We start from the raw sequence: 16,468 nt of genomic DNA, 5'->3' as shown, positions 1-16,468 counted from the left end.
CATGGCTGAATATCCACAACATGGCAGAGAACATCATAGAGCCCCGATTAGAAATCAGCCAATGTTTTATTTTTAGGGCCCACATTGAGTGTGGTAACCAATATTTGGAGCAGATATTGATTTGCTCAAGTAGAAAAGATAGATGTCAAAATGTCTAAAATAGGGCTGTCAAAATTATCACATTAACGGGCGGTAATGAATTTTTTAAATTAATCACGTCAAAATATTTGACGCAATTAACGCACATGCCCCACTCAAACAGATTAAAATGACAGCACAGTGTCATGTCCACTTGTTACTTGTGTTTTTGGTCGCCCTCTGCTGGCGCTTGGGTGCGACTGATTTTATGGGTTTAAGCACTATGAGCATTGTGTAATAATTGACATCAACAATGGTGAGCTACTAGTTTATTTTTTGATCGATAATTCTACAAATTTTATCAAAACGAAAACATTGAGAGGGGTTTTAATATAAAATTTCTATAACTTTTACTAACATTTATCTTTTAAGAACTACAACTCTTGTTGATTTATTGTTATAATAAACAAATACACAACTTATGTACAATATGTTGAATGTATATATCCGTCTTGTGTCTTATTTTTCCATTCCAACGATAATTTACAGAAAAATATGGCATATTTTATAGATGGTTTGAATTGCGATTAATTACGATTAATTAATTTTTAAGCTGTGATTAACTCGATTAAAAATTTTAATCGTTTGACAGCCCTAGTCTAAATATAAATATGCCAACAGTTAAATGTTATGCAAATGCAAATATCAGCACCAAAAATTGGCCCACCAAGCATCACGAGCCCAGATTCAATTAGAGTAAGAACACTGCACCTGAAAGAGAATCACTTTACCCATTAGTATCAACTGAATTCAAACCAACATTACTTACATATTTCGATTTGCATCAAAACTGCAAACCCATCTTTACCTTACCCCTTCACAACATGAAACACAACAGAAATTAAACAAACAAACAAAAAAAAAGAAATTCCCAGCCCATTACCCAAGTAATCCGATTACCCGTTGTATTTAAGCAGGTACTGTGCGAGGTCGTGGTCGCGCTACCACAGGTAACCGTACCCCTGGTCCCCGGGGATCATACCTGGGGGGTTACTCTGCTGGTCGTGGCATCTACAGCCGCTACCACGAGGGTAAGACCAAGCTGCCCGAAAAGTCCTATGAACTGATGCCCAGTCTGGAGCTTGCTGCCTCCGTCAACCCAGTTGCCATCAAACCAGGCACAAGTCAGTGAGATAGACTTAGCCATCCCTACCCTCACCCATCTCAAAAGTCTTTACTAAACCCTTCCATTAGTTTCTTTTTCCCGCGCTGTTCCTGTATAGAATACAGGCGATGATCTTGAAGGTCATTTCTTGTACTTCTATAAGAACTCTTTCTTTCTGTCACTATCCTGTGTGGTTTGAGTAAACTTTTTCTAAATCAAAATAACATCTGTCCTTTAAGGTCTGCCGTTGTGTGATCCTCTCTAGAAAACTGCTATTTGATGCTAACATATAAAAGAAAAATCTCCTATGGAATGTTCAGACTGATAACAACACTATTTTGAAACTCATTCACTCCCAGCCTTCAAAGGTAAAATGGTTGTTTTACTTCTGTAGACGTCAATGGCGGTGAATGTGTTACAAGGTAGCTGTAAATTCGAGAAATGGGTTTATTTTTAAGTGAATCTATACTGCCAAATCACATCAAATCACCAATCAAGTATGAGGATGTGAGTTTTGTATATTTTCACTGTATTGTCATGACAGAATCAGAACTGGTTAGGCGAGTTAGATCATTTTCAATCCTGGCAGACATGTCCACTGAAAATAAATGACAGTTTAACAATGGAAAGGATGCTTTCACTTTCACAGTTTAATCTAATTTACTGTATGATATGATGAGGAAACAAATGTCCAAGTAGTTGCCATTTCCCAACTAATATCAATTGGCCACAGGGATATGTTAATACAAAACTTTTGTAAAATGGGTCATTTTGAGTTCCAGGTTATTACATTGTGTTAAAAGGTCACTATGTGGCTGTACGGCTGCATTGTGAAATTTATGTTAAACTGATAAAATACAATCCTAAAATAGAGTAATAACTATCTGCTCTATGATAAACAAGTTGCATTCTTTTGAGCGGTGTGCATGTAAATTTTGGTGACAATGCAATATAAACAATGTAATTTTTTAAGTGAAAGGTAATCAAATTGGTGCTGTTCTCTGTCTGAACATATTTGCAACAAATGTACATTTAGAACTTTGCTGCCGTGATCTTTCCTTTGCAACACCAGCTTTTGACTGAATGGTAATTATTATATGTACCGTATTTTTCGGACTATAAGTCGCACCTGAGTATAAATCGCACCAGCCAAAGAATTCCCAACGAAGAGGAAAAAAACAGTTGGCGGAAAACACAAACAAGACTGAAAAAGCAGTTTCTGCTCTTGCACTCCTCTTGAAAAGAAACTGCTGTATTTTAAGCAGTGTTGTTAATAACGGCGTTACAATATAACGGCGTTACTAACGGCGTTATTTTTTTCAGTAATGAGTAATCTAATTAATTACTTTTCTCATCTTGGCAACGCCGTTACCGTTACTGAGGCGGGAAAGGCGTGCGTTACTATGCGTTAATAAGTTGGTTAAATAAAAAAAAGTCTGAGAGAAACGGACTCAAGGGGACGAGAGCAGAGCAGGAGTGGGGAAGACGCCGTTGCAACCGCGATGCTAGATGGCTCCAATAATACCTGACTGCAGCCATAGCCGACAAACTACGCCCACATGACACGGTAGATATCATATTATAGAATTAGATGCAAATGACAGACACTGCTGCATTGCCAACATGTTTTAAGGACTACATGCGTTTGTAAACAGCCGCCATCTTAAAGCAGTAGACCTCTCAGGAAGGCCCTGATGTAGAGATCCTTCCTAGCGAACCTAAGTAATTTTTTAAAATCTAAAATGCTCCTAAATCGGCAAAATCTTAACTTAAATCTATCTTTAAATGATAAAACAGTTTTAAAACTTACACATGTTTAAAGTAGACAGAAGGGAACTAATGCAATAACGGGAGAAATTTTAACAACTTTAACGATTGATTTACAACTTTAAATGACTTCCACACATAGCAAAGGTTACTAGCTAGTTATCGCAATACCCTTGTGTCTAGTTAAGTGGAGGGTAAAGAATTGGGCTTGGGCCAATTGTCCCCCAAACCCTTTAAGCTTCACATTGTGTGACCTGTTTTTTTTGTTTTTTTTTTTGAGAAAAAAAAAATATCACTAGTTACTTTGCCAAGTAACTAATTACTCTTACATTCAGGTAACTGAGTTACTAACGCAATTACTTTTTGGGAGAAGTAATTTGTAACTGTAATTAATTACTTTTTTAAAGTAAAATTAACAACACTGCATGGCACTAAATGCGTTAGTAGACAGCCGCCATCTTAAAGCAGTAGACTTTTTAGGACGGCTCTGTTCTAGAGAACCTTCCTAGCAAACCTAAGTAACTTTTGATCTAAAATACTTCTAAATCGGCAAAATCTTGACTTGAATCTATCTTTAAATGATGAAACAGTTTTAAAACTTTCATATGTCGAAAGTAGAGAGAAGGGAACAAATGCAATAATGGGAGCAATTTTAACAACTTTTAACAGTTGATTCAGGGTAAAGGGTAAATTAGGGTAAAGAATTGGGCTCGGGCCAATTGTACCAAAAACCTTCACATAGTGTGGCCAATGTTTTTTTTTTTTTTTTTTTTTTTTTGAGGGAAAAAAAAAAGTAATTATCACCAATTACTTTGCCAAGTAACTAATTACTCTTACATTCAGGTAATTGAGTTACTAACGCAATTACTTTTTGGGAGAAGTAATTTGTAACTATAATTAATTACTTTTTTTCAGTAAGATTAACAACACTGATTTTAAGCCAAATGAACTGTTGTGTTTGATAGAAAAAATATGTCTATATGCTGCCATAGCAGATTCACGGCGTATTAAGCCCCCGAACTAATTTGTCAGTTTAACCCTGGAAACCCTCGTTTATAGACGTCGTGAAACCGCTTTTGTTTCAACCCAGCCATAAAACGAAGGCAATTAATTATATTTATTATTCCAAATGTCTGTAATTTTTAGCTTAGAATCATAATTGATGTTTAATGTTTCATTAAAAAAAAAAAAAAAAAAACAAGACTTAAAAAAAAATTATTCACTCGCATATTTTCAACTTTTAAACAAATTACGTCACAATGAAAAAAATGGCATCTGTATAAAAGTCACGGCTATATACCCCATAACTATCGCTTAAATGTATTTTTTTTTTTGTTACTGTCACATTTTCTCCGATATGTTGGATGATAAATAATTGATCCAAACAAAGAAAGAAAGACAAAAAAAATTAAAACAGTAAATATATGAAAAAGATCATCCCGACCACTCCTTGATGTCTGCGATTTCTGCATTGCGACCTTTATTATATCTCCATGTTTCACCCATAAAATTCCCACAAAATCCAGCTGTGGCCATTCACAGCTGTGTCTTGACACTCGGTGATACATGCTACATGGAGTTTTTAATCGAAACATGGTAAGTATGCAATAATATCTCGTTAAAGTCATGGCGTCTGTAATTCTGCTCTCGCGTGCTCTCACCTCCAAAGGGGGTTTTGCTGTTTAAAAAAAAAAAAAAAAATTTTAAAGCCCTCCTGTTCAAAATTTTTCTTCCCTCCGAAAATTGAGATTTTAAGCTTTCCAATTATGTATCACACATGCATATCGGACAATTTTGAAATTTGGCAAAATTGGGACTCTCATAGCGGAACACATGTGAGTGTTTTCCGCCATATATAAGTTGCACCGGAGTATAAGTCGCATTTTGGGGGGAAATTTACTTGATAAACTCCAACACATAGAACAGATATGTCATCTTGAAAGGCAATTTAAAATAAAAATACAATAGAGAACAACATGCTGAATAAGTGTACAGTATAATAATGTTACATGATGCATGAACAACGAAATGCGAATGTGACCGGTATATTAACGTAACATAGCTATTAAGAGTTAGTCAGATAACTATAGGATAAAGGCCATGCTAACAAGTTTACCAAACCATCAGTGTCCCTCCAAAACACCAAAATAACATGTGAAATGATATAATAATGTGGTAATAATTTCCAGTGTTGGGCACGTTACTTTAAAAAAGTAATTAGTTATAGTTACTCACTACTACTTCCAAAAAGTAACTGAGTTAGTAACTGAATTACTCTATAGTAACTAGTTACCAGGGAAAGTAATTATTTCCATTACTTTAAAAAGAAGTTGTTGTATGTCAAAGAATCTGACATATTCCTCTGAATGCTCTGCCATCATATCCCTCTGCATCTGTTTTGCGTGTGTGTGTTTGCCGCACGCGCTGTTCCGGTTTGTGTGTGAAAACACCGGCTCTGATTGGCTTACCATGACACATAACTCATGACTCTAACCCTCAGCCAATCACAACCACTTCCATCGCATCTATCCAGGTGGTGCATTCAGGTAGCCTCGTCCCCCTGCTCCTCCTATCACCCTCAATGCGTCTGCCGTCCTCAAGATGGAAGCAGCATTCTTTCTGGCTGACAGTGGGGGATGGGAACAAGGCTAGCATTCAGGTGTAGCAAAAACAGAAACGTTAGGAAACTTTGGAAAGCATTGTCTAATTGAATGAGCAGGGACAAACAGCCTGGGGTTATGAGAAGTACGTGCTGTAATATTCTGATACAGAATTATCCGAGGCATCCTAAACAGCAAACGGCGCCAATACTGTTTTGCTCACATGACGCGGGAGTGAGTTAGAGACACGGCCTGCCGAGAGCCGTATGTTTGTGTTAATGTTGAAGTTATATGTGCTATTAAAGAAACAGAGTGCCAGCTCGTCCTGTGTGGTATATCTTTGCTAAGAAAGAGCACAAAACAAAACACGTGTGCTATTTTCTAACCTGAATGCACCCCAAGTCTTGGAGGACAAATAAACAGAGCAGAGTAGACTCGCTACGACTGGTAGTTTCTTCAATTTATTCAGAGTAAGTAACGCACCGCTTTTGACCGTCAGTAACGGTAACGGCGTTGTAACGGCGGGAGAAAAAAAATTAGATTACCCCGTTACTGGAAAAAAATAACGCCGTTATGTAACGGAGTTATTTATAACGGCGTTATTCCCAACACTGATAATTTCACCCATAAGTCGCTCTAGAGTGTAAGTCGCAACCCCAGCCAAACAAGGGGAAAAAACTGACTTATAGTCCGAAAAATACGGTAATTAGACTCTAAACATTTTATGATTTTAGTATTTGAAAATTAATTGTTCATTTTGTGAAAATCTTCTAGGGCTAACACCTCACAGAAACGTCAGTCAAAGACTGGAATAGGCCTTCTAAACTAAATAACAACAAAATAACTTTTTTCCTCATACTTAATAACCATGTGTCCACTCTTCTGATTTTATGTAGCAGGGTTCAGTTATTGCCTACGGGGCTTCTTCCTGATTTTGATGGATTACATGTGAGGTTATTAGCGATTACAGACAAAAAGGAAATTATTAACTTTCTGAACCAAACATAATCATGAGTGGAAAAAAATGACACTTGAATGTAATGTGTTTCCTTGAGCAGTCACTAAGAGCGGGAATTAAGTAGTGTTTTATAATGGGGTTGGTAGGTGTACGTAATTGCCGAGCAGTGCTTTAACTCTTGGCTCCTTTCAAAAATGCCGTTCTGTTAGAATTAAATGTTATGTGAAATGAAGTTTAATTGATTACATTTCGCCTGTTATACGGTGTCCTTTTTCCATGCTGTCATGCTGTTCAGCCACAATGCAAACGCCATCCAAATCAAAGTGGAGTGTAACAAACTGATCTGTTTTTGTGGAACCATGGCCAAAGTAAAAATAATTATAGCACTTGTTCATTCAGATGTATGGATGAGGTATTGTGTAATCTGTTAGGCAAGACACCAATTTCACTTGTTATTTTAAATTAACATTATATGTTTGCCTATGTCTCATTTGGAAGCTTGTTCATTTGGATTTGCTCCTAAAAAAAAAAAAAAAAAAACAAGAAAACACTTGATCCCAAACTGGAGTTCACTCGACGTGGAATCAGAGGATCATCTCTGGGTTGAAAAGACTTTTGTCCACCTGTAACAATGACGTTTGTGTGCATGTGTGGTGCGTTCACATGCGCGTGTATATTTTAAACCACGAGTGAGCACCGTCCTTAATCCGAATCCCATTCAAGCACTACCTTCTAATCGTATTCTTCCCCTCTAAGATACATTCTGTCCTTCACCCTCTTTTCAGAATCTGAATCCTTTGTTCTCATCTCTGTTGCATATTTTGTTCTAATCAGTGTGCTATTTTGAGCATGGGTGGATGTACTGAATGTGCTGGTCTTCTACTGTTAGCTAGATGATACATAATATCCTACTATTCTTCTTTCTGTGACTCAAACAGTCACTCACGTTTCTGTCCGTTTTCAGTGGCATTGCCAACTTTGGCTGGACAGTACCCAGTATTCAGTGCGGCCCCGGCAGCCAAGCTGATGGAGGAGGGCAAGGTGCACACTGTGGAGCACCTTATCAACCCTCTGGCCATGCAACACCCTGAACATACCGCTGCTCCTGCTGCCGCCGCTACGGTTCTGCCTGTCTCCACTCCACCTCCTTTTCAGGTATGCATTGTCACCTCTGGTCTCTCTCACAAAGATATGTACCAACCAAGGGCGTAGGTTTGGTCTCAACATTGCTGCATGTACACTTTATGCTTGGTAGGGGACGAATTGTGACATCTGCATAACGTTATGCTCCTTTTAATTCTGAATGATCCTGCCTTTCTGCTTAAACCCTTGGCCAAGCGCAATACTTTTTGAAACCAAAACAATATCAATTTGAAAAAAAAACCACTTTTGGGCCAAAGAGCACCGGGAAACGTTCCAAAAACCCGTCAGGACTCTCAGCACAGCCCAAATACAGTGTGCCAAAAAAGTGAACTTTTGGGAGGAGTCAATTTTTTACTTTTATGTAAAGGGTGGTGCTTATGCATGTTTTCAAAATTTCAAAAACTGTCCAAAAAAACGTTTGGGCCAAAGAGCACCGGGAAACGTTCCAAAAACCCGTCAGGACTCTCGGCACAGCCCAAATATGCCAAAAAAGTGAACTTTTGGGGAAAGTCAATTTTTGACTTTTTTGTAAGGGGGGTGCTTACGCATTTTTTCAAAATTTCAAAACCGGTCACAAAACACTTTTGGGCCGAAGAGCACTCGGAAACGTTCCAAAAACCCGTCAGGACCCTCAGCACAGCCCAAATATGCCAAAAAAGTGTACTTTTCGGAGGAGTCAATTTTTGACTTTTTTGTAAGGGGTGGTGCTTATGCATGTTTTCAAAATGTCAAAATATGTCCAAAAAATCTTTTGGGCCAAAGAGCACCGGGAAAAGTTCCAAAAACCTATCAGGACTCTCAGCACAGCCCAAATATGCCAAAAAAGTGAACTTTTGGTGAAAGTCAATTTTTTACTTTTATGTAAGGGGGGTGCTTACGCATTTTTTCAAAATTTCAAAACCGGTCACAAAACACTTTTGGGCCAAAGAGCACTCGGAAAAGTTCCAAAAACCCGTCAGGACTCTCGGTACAGCCCAAATATGCCAAAAAAGTTTACTTTTGGGAGGAGTCAATTTTTGACTTTTTTGTAAGGGGAGGTGCTTACGCATTTTTTCAAAATTTCAAAAACGGTCAAAAAACACTTTTAGGCCGGAGAGCGCTGGGAAACGTTCCAAAAACAGGTCAGGACTCTCGGCACAACCCAAATATGCCAAAAAAGTGGACTTATGGGGGGAGCCAATTTGTTTTGAGACAAATATGTTTTTAATTGTTTGCCAAATTCAGTGAAATATGATTTTGGTAATTATGCTATGAGGCTAACGTTATTTGACTTTGACTTAAGAATGTGAAGACATTACTTGAAATATTGCTTAAACAGTTGATTACTGGGATTGTAGAATTTAATTTCATTTTTTTTCTCTTTGGAAACAATGGAGTATATTTTCCATTTAGTGACGTGTTAGTGGTTGTCTTTTTCCAAATATCTCCTGTGATTGATGCGCAAATAATGTGTGTGGTGTAGTCCAACTTGTACCTGACGTCAACTAGGATAGCCTACTAAACCTGTCTATAATTGAAAAGGAACATGCGCAGCTGTTTGTTAGATTGTTCAAGGGTTGTATATTGTCTACAGCAAAATGAGTCAAGGTTAATTGCAGTGTTGGTAATAACGGCGTTAGAGTATAACGACGTTACTAACGGCGTTATTTTTGCCAGGAGTGAGTAATCTAATTAATTACTTTTCCAATCTTACTGTTACTGAGGATGTGAAGGCCGCGTTAATACAATTTGTTTGAATGATGAGCGACACCATTGCAAACACATTGCTAGGTGGCTCGGAGAGTTAGCAGAGCATTCGCGATCTCGCTAGCATTAGCATTTAGCGTAGCAAGCGTCATCTTAAACTCTCGGGCAAACTTTTTTTTTTTTTTTTTTTTTTACATAGAGTTCGTGGCATTCAGGTGGGTACAATTAATTGAAAATAATTGACTGTGTTCCTGTTGAGTATGTGTTATCATCCCAAGTGGGCGTTGTCCTTGTAGATGCTACAATATAATATTAATTTGTTTTTATTACCAAAAATAGTCACTTGCCCTCAACTTTTCTTGAATGACATATCCATAAACCTTGTGTAATTTGTTTTAAATCAAAACAACTAGAGGAGAGATAGGAGAGGGAAGACATTCATGTGACGGTACACCAAAGTCTCGGTTCAGTATGTACCTAGGTACGGGGGTCACTGTTCGGTGCTGGTTCAGTACAACAAGAAATACAAAAAGGCTTTTTTCTCATAGCATTTGAAAGTTTGTATACCATTACACTCTAACATAAGTGAAATTTTAAAAAATGTAAAAAGTGTGACCTATGGTTTTTTTTTTGAATGAATAAGCCAGTTCAATTTAATCAGTCATCATTATTTTTTGAATGAATAAGCCAGTTCAATTTAATCAGTCAAAATTAACATAATTGATGTGAAAGACATTATAGAATGGAGCATGTAATAAATAACGTGTAAGACATGAAAAGTAACGTCACTTTGCCGACTAACTAATTATTCTTACATTGAGGTAATACTTTTTGGGAGAAGTAATTTGTAACTGTAAGTAATTACTTTTTAAAGTAAGATTAACAACACTGCTCAATTGTAAATTTTAATTCTTCTTAATGAATCAGTTTTTTCACATTGCGAATCCTTAGGAATGTCTCTCATTATTAAACCCGTCACTTATTGTGTTTTCCAACCATAAACACAATATCCTCACAATACACGTGCACATGAAGAATAGACCAGTCAGAGAACAATATATTTGGGAGTAGAAAAAAATAGAGCATTTGGACACTGGAATCTTCAGACCTGTAAATTAGGGATTTCCTGTGGGGATATTCATGAAGACTCTTCAGAAATTAGCATTTGCTATGCTATTTTGAAATAATTTATGATGTTTTGGTGGAGCACAATTTATAAAAATGGTTTTTGAATGATTTTCGAGGATTTTTGTTTTAATTTCGTGATTATGGAAATTGAGGAAATCTGCATTTTGAAAGGACTCAATTTTTTGTCTCGAAATCAATCTGTAATTCAGTTTGCTATGACACATTAAATAAAATAAGTGATATACTGTATGCTTCCCTTCATCTTTTCCCCTCCTTCATTCTCCAGGGTCGTCCAATCACTCCTGTCTATGCCATGGCCCACAATGTCCCCCGCATTCAAGCAGCTGGTGGCCTGTACAGTGCCGGATACGTCCCTATCACAAACTATGCGGCCAACACGGCCGCTCTGGCTGCCCTGCAGAAGAACGCAGCAGTTGCGGCCGCGGCGTACGGAGGCTACGCTGGCTACGCCGTGCCGCAGGCCTTCCCGGCGACGGCCTTCCAGCTGCCCATCCACGATGTCTACCAGTATTGATGTGTGGTGGCCCGTCCTGCATGAAGTAAACACCAGCGTCATTCTGCCTGTGACTGATCCAACGCTGTAACCTCTCTACAGTGTGTATTAGAAGTAAGTAACAGTGGACTTGGGGAACCTCCAAGCACATCCTAAGTGTGAGTGACACTTGAAGAAAGACAAGTTGAAACAATGTGCCCCTCCTTTTGGCCTTTGTTCAACCTCAAACAAAGGCAATTAAAGACACACTGATTGATACAAATTAGAAGAGGTTTGCTTTTGGAGAGAGCCTTCGTCTTTGTGGGGACAGCCTTCTCTCAACTGTGAGCAAAACTAACAAAACCGCACCATCTTGTCTCTGACCCCAGGCACCATCATCGATTGCTATAGCAACAAAACCCTGAAGGTACATTTAAGTATTTATGAAGAGAAGACATATATATTTAAGGTTCTATTACTGTAGGTTGAGCTATGTATTTTAGGGGATTAAAGATTGCCTTTTTGACTAAAAGTGTAAGAAGAATAGTTCAGAACTGCTGACTTGAGAGGATACCACTGAAGCCAACTGTTTTGCATATACTAATGAATGTCTTAACCACACACCCCCAGACACACTATTATATTTTAGTATTCTTTTCTAGTCAACCGCTGCAGGCAATGCTCTCTGTCCATTGCTGATTGAACTTTATGCTTCAAACATGGCTATTTGGTACATATTTGGCTCATTTTGCCGGACCTTTGTCTTTGTGGTTCTTTTCTAATGAAGGTTTTAAAGCTTATTATGGTGTCCCTGGTTGAACAATTTTAACAGTCTTTCTAGTTTATTTGAAGAAATGTCCAAGTGCATTTTTGGAGGGGATTGAAGGGGGCAGATAAACAAATATTACAGCATTTATAATACATGAAAACTGGTAACATCACGTACATCGTTTTCTGACCTGGGGACGAAAAGACTGAATGTTTCTCGTTCATATTGTCTTTTTAACATTAGTTTTTTTTTGGGACTTTTGAAAGGTGAACAAAAATGTAGATACATTAGTGGATATTTGGTAATTAAACCTGCTGTAAATACATTCCAGTCTGAGGATATTAAAAAGAGGCCTCACCACAGTGCATTAGTTTTTAGGCTCTTTTGTTTGTTTGTTTTTTCATTTAAAATCTTCCACTGTGCCTGTCATGATCAGTGGAAAGATCCTTGAATGGCTCTGAACTTAGCATGACTCACAAGTCTGATGAATTTGTGATGTTGCTGTATTGAGGCAACGTGACAAGGCTATCTCCTCCATACAACAACATTCCTTTCATTTCTTTACCTACCTTCAAACTACGGTAAAGATGAAGAGATAGACTCAGGTTACTCGACGGTTCCATTGTCAGTCCTCCGTGGTCACACTTGTGTTTTAATCGGCGTGATTAAAAGGAAGTTGCACGTGTGATACTAAGCTGGAAACAACTGGAGCAATACCTGACCTGATAATAGTTGCTATTCACGCCAGCTCCCTATGGGTGGAAGCTACAGTACATAACAGAATAGACTTTAAAAAATCAGATGGGATTATCTCAACTGTTTTTTTATTGTTGTGTTTTTTTTTTACAATTATTTTTAAAGAAGACATGCTATCACTCCAAGTCAAGGTTTCCCACACTTTTACAGCTGATGATCCTACTATGAATTTGGTTCCAAGCTTACCTGTTTTTAATTGACATGTGTATGTACATTTATTATAAAAGCAGGAGACACATTGGAGAAAAAAAAAGAGGTCCAACTCACTATTTTAAAAGTTCCCAACTTGTGACGACTGCTTTTATTATTATTCTTGTATGATGATGACAACATTAGGATATATTTAATTAATATATGCAATACATTGTTGTGTATGAAGTGAGAAAGACAGGTCTAATATATTTGAAAACTTTATTAACATTTTTTAGCATTGTTTCAAGTTTGAGTAAAAAAAAAAAAAGTACGTAGTTTTTTTCCTTGCCAAAGTGTCCAATAGTTTAAAACATTCAAGTTGTTGTATTAAATGTGATGTTCTATTTTCGTTTTTTAAAATGTTTTAAACTGGTTTTGGTGTTGTGAGGTCTTTAAGCTTCATTTGATAATAAGGCAAGACCACTTTGCAGTGTTTTTTTTTTTGTTTTTTTGTTTTTTTAATAACTTAACTAGAATTTTGTCTTGGCCAAGCGATAGAAATGAATATGGCCCAACAGCCATAAAACCATGTTTATCTGTTTGACAAAAGTCAATTCCTGGTTCTGCCTCTCACTCCAAACTGCTGCTGTTCTTTCATTGGCTTACATTTCACCCACATGATAACAGTGCTCAGTGGTGTGAAGCAACATTACAGTACAGTACCATTTGAACTTTTTTTTTTTTTTTTAAGTATGTGCCTTATTGCCAACGTGCTTTACCTTTGTAGACCTATGAAGACTGACTTCTATCTGAGGGGTTGTATTAAAAATACATTTTTTCCTGCTTTCTTATATTTATAGTAAGAAATAGACCAATAAAAACATTTTCAAAAGCAATGATGTGTCACTTCTTAATATGTGGTCCTATTCATACTTTTCACTTGCCAAAGAAAGCCAAAGTAATTCTTAGACTATACGCAACACCCATCAAATTAGACAAGAAAACTGTATTTGATCATAATTAAGCCACACTGGGATTGTTGTTTTTGGCAGCCATTTAAATTTTCGTCTTCGTCTAAGTCTTTTGGATGAAAATACTTATTAGTCTTTGTCATATTTTTGTCATTTCAAAATGTGTTCATCTTCGCCTAGTTCTAGTCGACAATTCTCAAAATGTTTTCGTCCATAAACTTCAGAAGTTTTAGTCCATGAATACCGGTAAATAAATATTAGTGCTGTCAAATTTATCGTGTTAATGGGCAGTAGTTAATTTTTTAAATTAATCATTTTAAAATATATTACGCATTTAACGCATGCGTGGAATGACCCGCTCATGCATTGCCTCAAATAGATTACAATAACACAATTTTTTTGCCCATTGAGAGCTAAGAGGCTGAGAAATGCGAGTGGACACAGGAGTTCATTGGACCGTGCCGTTCATTGGCTTAAGCTTTGGCAATTCTTTCATAACAAACATAACTTTTCTTATGAGCGCAGAGGGAAGAATGACAGGAAATGATCTTTTTCTTAACACGCTTCATTGAACACAACGCAGAACATATACTATTTGCAGCCACCACTGACAGTCACGGTTGCCCAACTTCCCATCATGCATTTGGGCGGGACAGTTAAGTCGCTACAGTATCATTTAGTGAAAGCACAACAAAAATAATATTCCTATCTCTTAAAAAAAAATAATGTTCACAAAAAGAAAAGCGCTCAATGCAAAGAGAACTGGCATTCCCAATCAAAATAGTTATGCAAAATACACAAAAAACTTACTCAGACTTTGGTCAAACTCCATTCAAGCATTTCGTTTAGCTCTCATTTAGCTCACTAGATGGCAATATTTAGTCACAATATACAAACTATCAGAGGTCTCCTACGTTGTGAAGTCAACACTCAAATGAACGAAAGGTACAATGAACTCGGAAACTGCAGCGTCAGTCGAGGGGCAAAACGCACTCGTTGGCTAGATCTGTAATTAATTTAAAACTGGCCATTGACACCTAGTGGTGTATTTCAATCACTTCCTTATGTAGTCAAAGACACTGTGGAAGAAACGACAGGGAACGCTATGCTAACAGTACAAGTTAGTTTAGTGTGTGATGATCACTCAGCACAGAACTTTTAAAGGCTAAATCAACATTGCATATCTAGCCAAGATAAAGCAAAACTTACCAAGCAGCACCTGACACATACTGTATGATTCACAAAAAGCCTGGAATATGGACACAGGCTTACTAACCGTGTGTGTGTGTGGGGGGTCGCAGCACGTCACATGAGTGACACGACCAAACACTGCTAAATGCGTTCTAGCAACACATATAATAGGAAAATATCACACATTTTGAATTTATCAAGGAAACTGGCGAATTTTCATCTCATTCTCTTGCTGTCAGACAACAACTGGCATCCATCTCGTTATGTTTTTGTCTCCCATGACGGGTCATCGTGACGTCATCGTCATGGGAAAAATTTTTGTTGACGAAATATTTTCGTTATCGGCATCGTTGATGAAAACAACACTGCTCATTGGACTATAAACCGCAGGGTTCAAAGTAGAGGAAAAAAGTAGTGAATTGCCTTGAAAGCTAAACCATGACACCTACACTTCAACTTTTAACATAGGCAACATCACTATGGAAAGTTTTTTTTATTATGGAGGAATGGAGGGGGGGGTCATAAATCTTTTGCAAAGCAGAGGACTTTGACCTAACCTTGGTGAATGGACACACATCCTTGGCTTTGTACATCAACTATTACCAAGTGCTGAGACGGGGGTTTCATAAACTCCTCTGCGGTGGGTCAACTTTGCTCTAGAAACATGCTGCACCCCGCCAAAGGTTTCAGGGAGGATTTAAGAACAGAAATAGAGCAAATTATGCAAAACAAAAAGTGTAAGAGGGCATGGGGTTCTTTAACAATGCCACCACCTGTCAGCTGACACCACACTATTGTACTAACATGGGAAACCAGAAGAAAACACTCGGATTGTTGAATGTTAGGACAGGAATATAATTCCCAGAAAACTTCCATAATACATTTTCAACTATTTGTTTACTTTGACTTTAACTTGAGTTCATAGCTCCATACTGTAAAAATATTAATAATAATAAGAATGAATATATATATATATATATATATATCACAGTTCGGATTTTGATTAATTGATCACGATATTGATTATTTACAAGGCCAATCAAAACAGAGGTGCATGTGACCTGAAGTCGTGGAACGTGAACCAGGAAAAACCAATAAAGATGACTCAACAGCTTGGGAAAAGCAAGCCATTCTCCATCCCTGTTTTGTTTAGTTAATAACATTGTCGACATGTACTTTATAATAATATATATATACAGTACTGTGCAAAGGTTTTAGGCAGGACACCTGCACAGTACTGTACATATATTTTTTTAATTATTAAATTTATTAGGATCATGGAAGCTTCCACTTGGAGAAAATATATAAATACAGTATATCCTGTATATACATAATAAAATAAAAATATACAGTACTGTGCAAACGTTTTAGGCAGGTGTCCTGCCTAAAACTTTTGCACAGTACTGTATATATTTAAAAAATGTTTAAATGACGATTTCAAATAAGCAAAGCAACATGAGTGATTTTTTCCGCCCTAACTCACATGCTACCACTTGAACAAAAAAGTTTTTCTATACAAAGATAAATAAGGCCATGAAGTATTTGGTGTTTGCTACACAAAATCGGTTGCTGTTACAACATAGGCATTGTATATAATGGACTGAGCTAATTTTTACTATTTACTTACTGCA

The 16,468-nt window shown here is 37.2% G+C and overlaps 1 protein-coding gene across 17 annotated transcripts in view; it reads left to right on the top strand.

The window, feature by feature from the left end:
• The window catches only part of rbm47 (RNA binding motif protein 47), a 58,130-nt gene extending 44,937 nt beyond the window's left edge, over window positions 1–13,193 (top strand). For 11 of the 17 annotated variants that reach the window (XM_057843132.1, XM_057843127.1, XM_057843129.1 and 8 more), the window contains 3 exons: window positions 1,053–1,262; window positions 7,533–7,723; window positions 10,812–13,193. In XM_057843132.1, the coding sequence (XP_057699115.1) occupies window positions 1,053–1,262; window positions 7,533–7,723; window positions 10,812–11,060 (650 nt within the window). In that variant the 3' untranslated portion in view covers window positions 11,061–13,193. The remainder of the gene's footprint in view (window positions 1–1,052; window positions 1,263–7,532; window positions 7,724–10,811) is intronic. The other 6 variants (XM_057843134.1, XM_057843136.1, XM_057843140.1 and 3 more) reach the window with 4 other exon arrangements.
• Window positions 13,194–16,468: the final 3,275 nt, after the last annotated feature.

Source organism: Corythoichthys intestinalis, chromosome 8, assembly GCF_030265065.1.
Source record: "Corythoichthys intestinalis isolate RoL2023-P3 chromosome 8, ASM3026506v1, whole genome shotgun sequence".
Classification (NCBI taxonomy): Eukaryota; Metazoa; Chordata; class Actinopteri; order Syngnathiformes; family Syngnathidae; genus Corythoichthys; species Corythoichthys intestinalis.
Note: the sequence above shows the minus strand (reverse complement) of the source record. Positions and strands in the feature narration are given on the sequence as shown.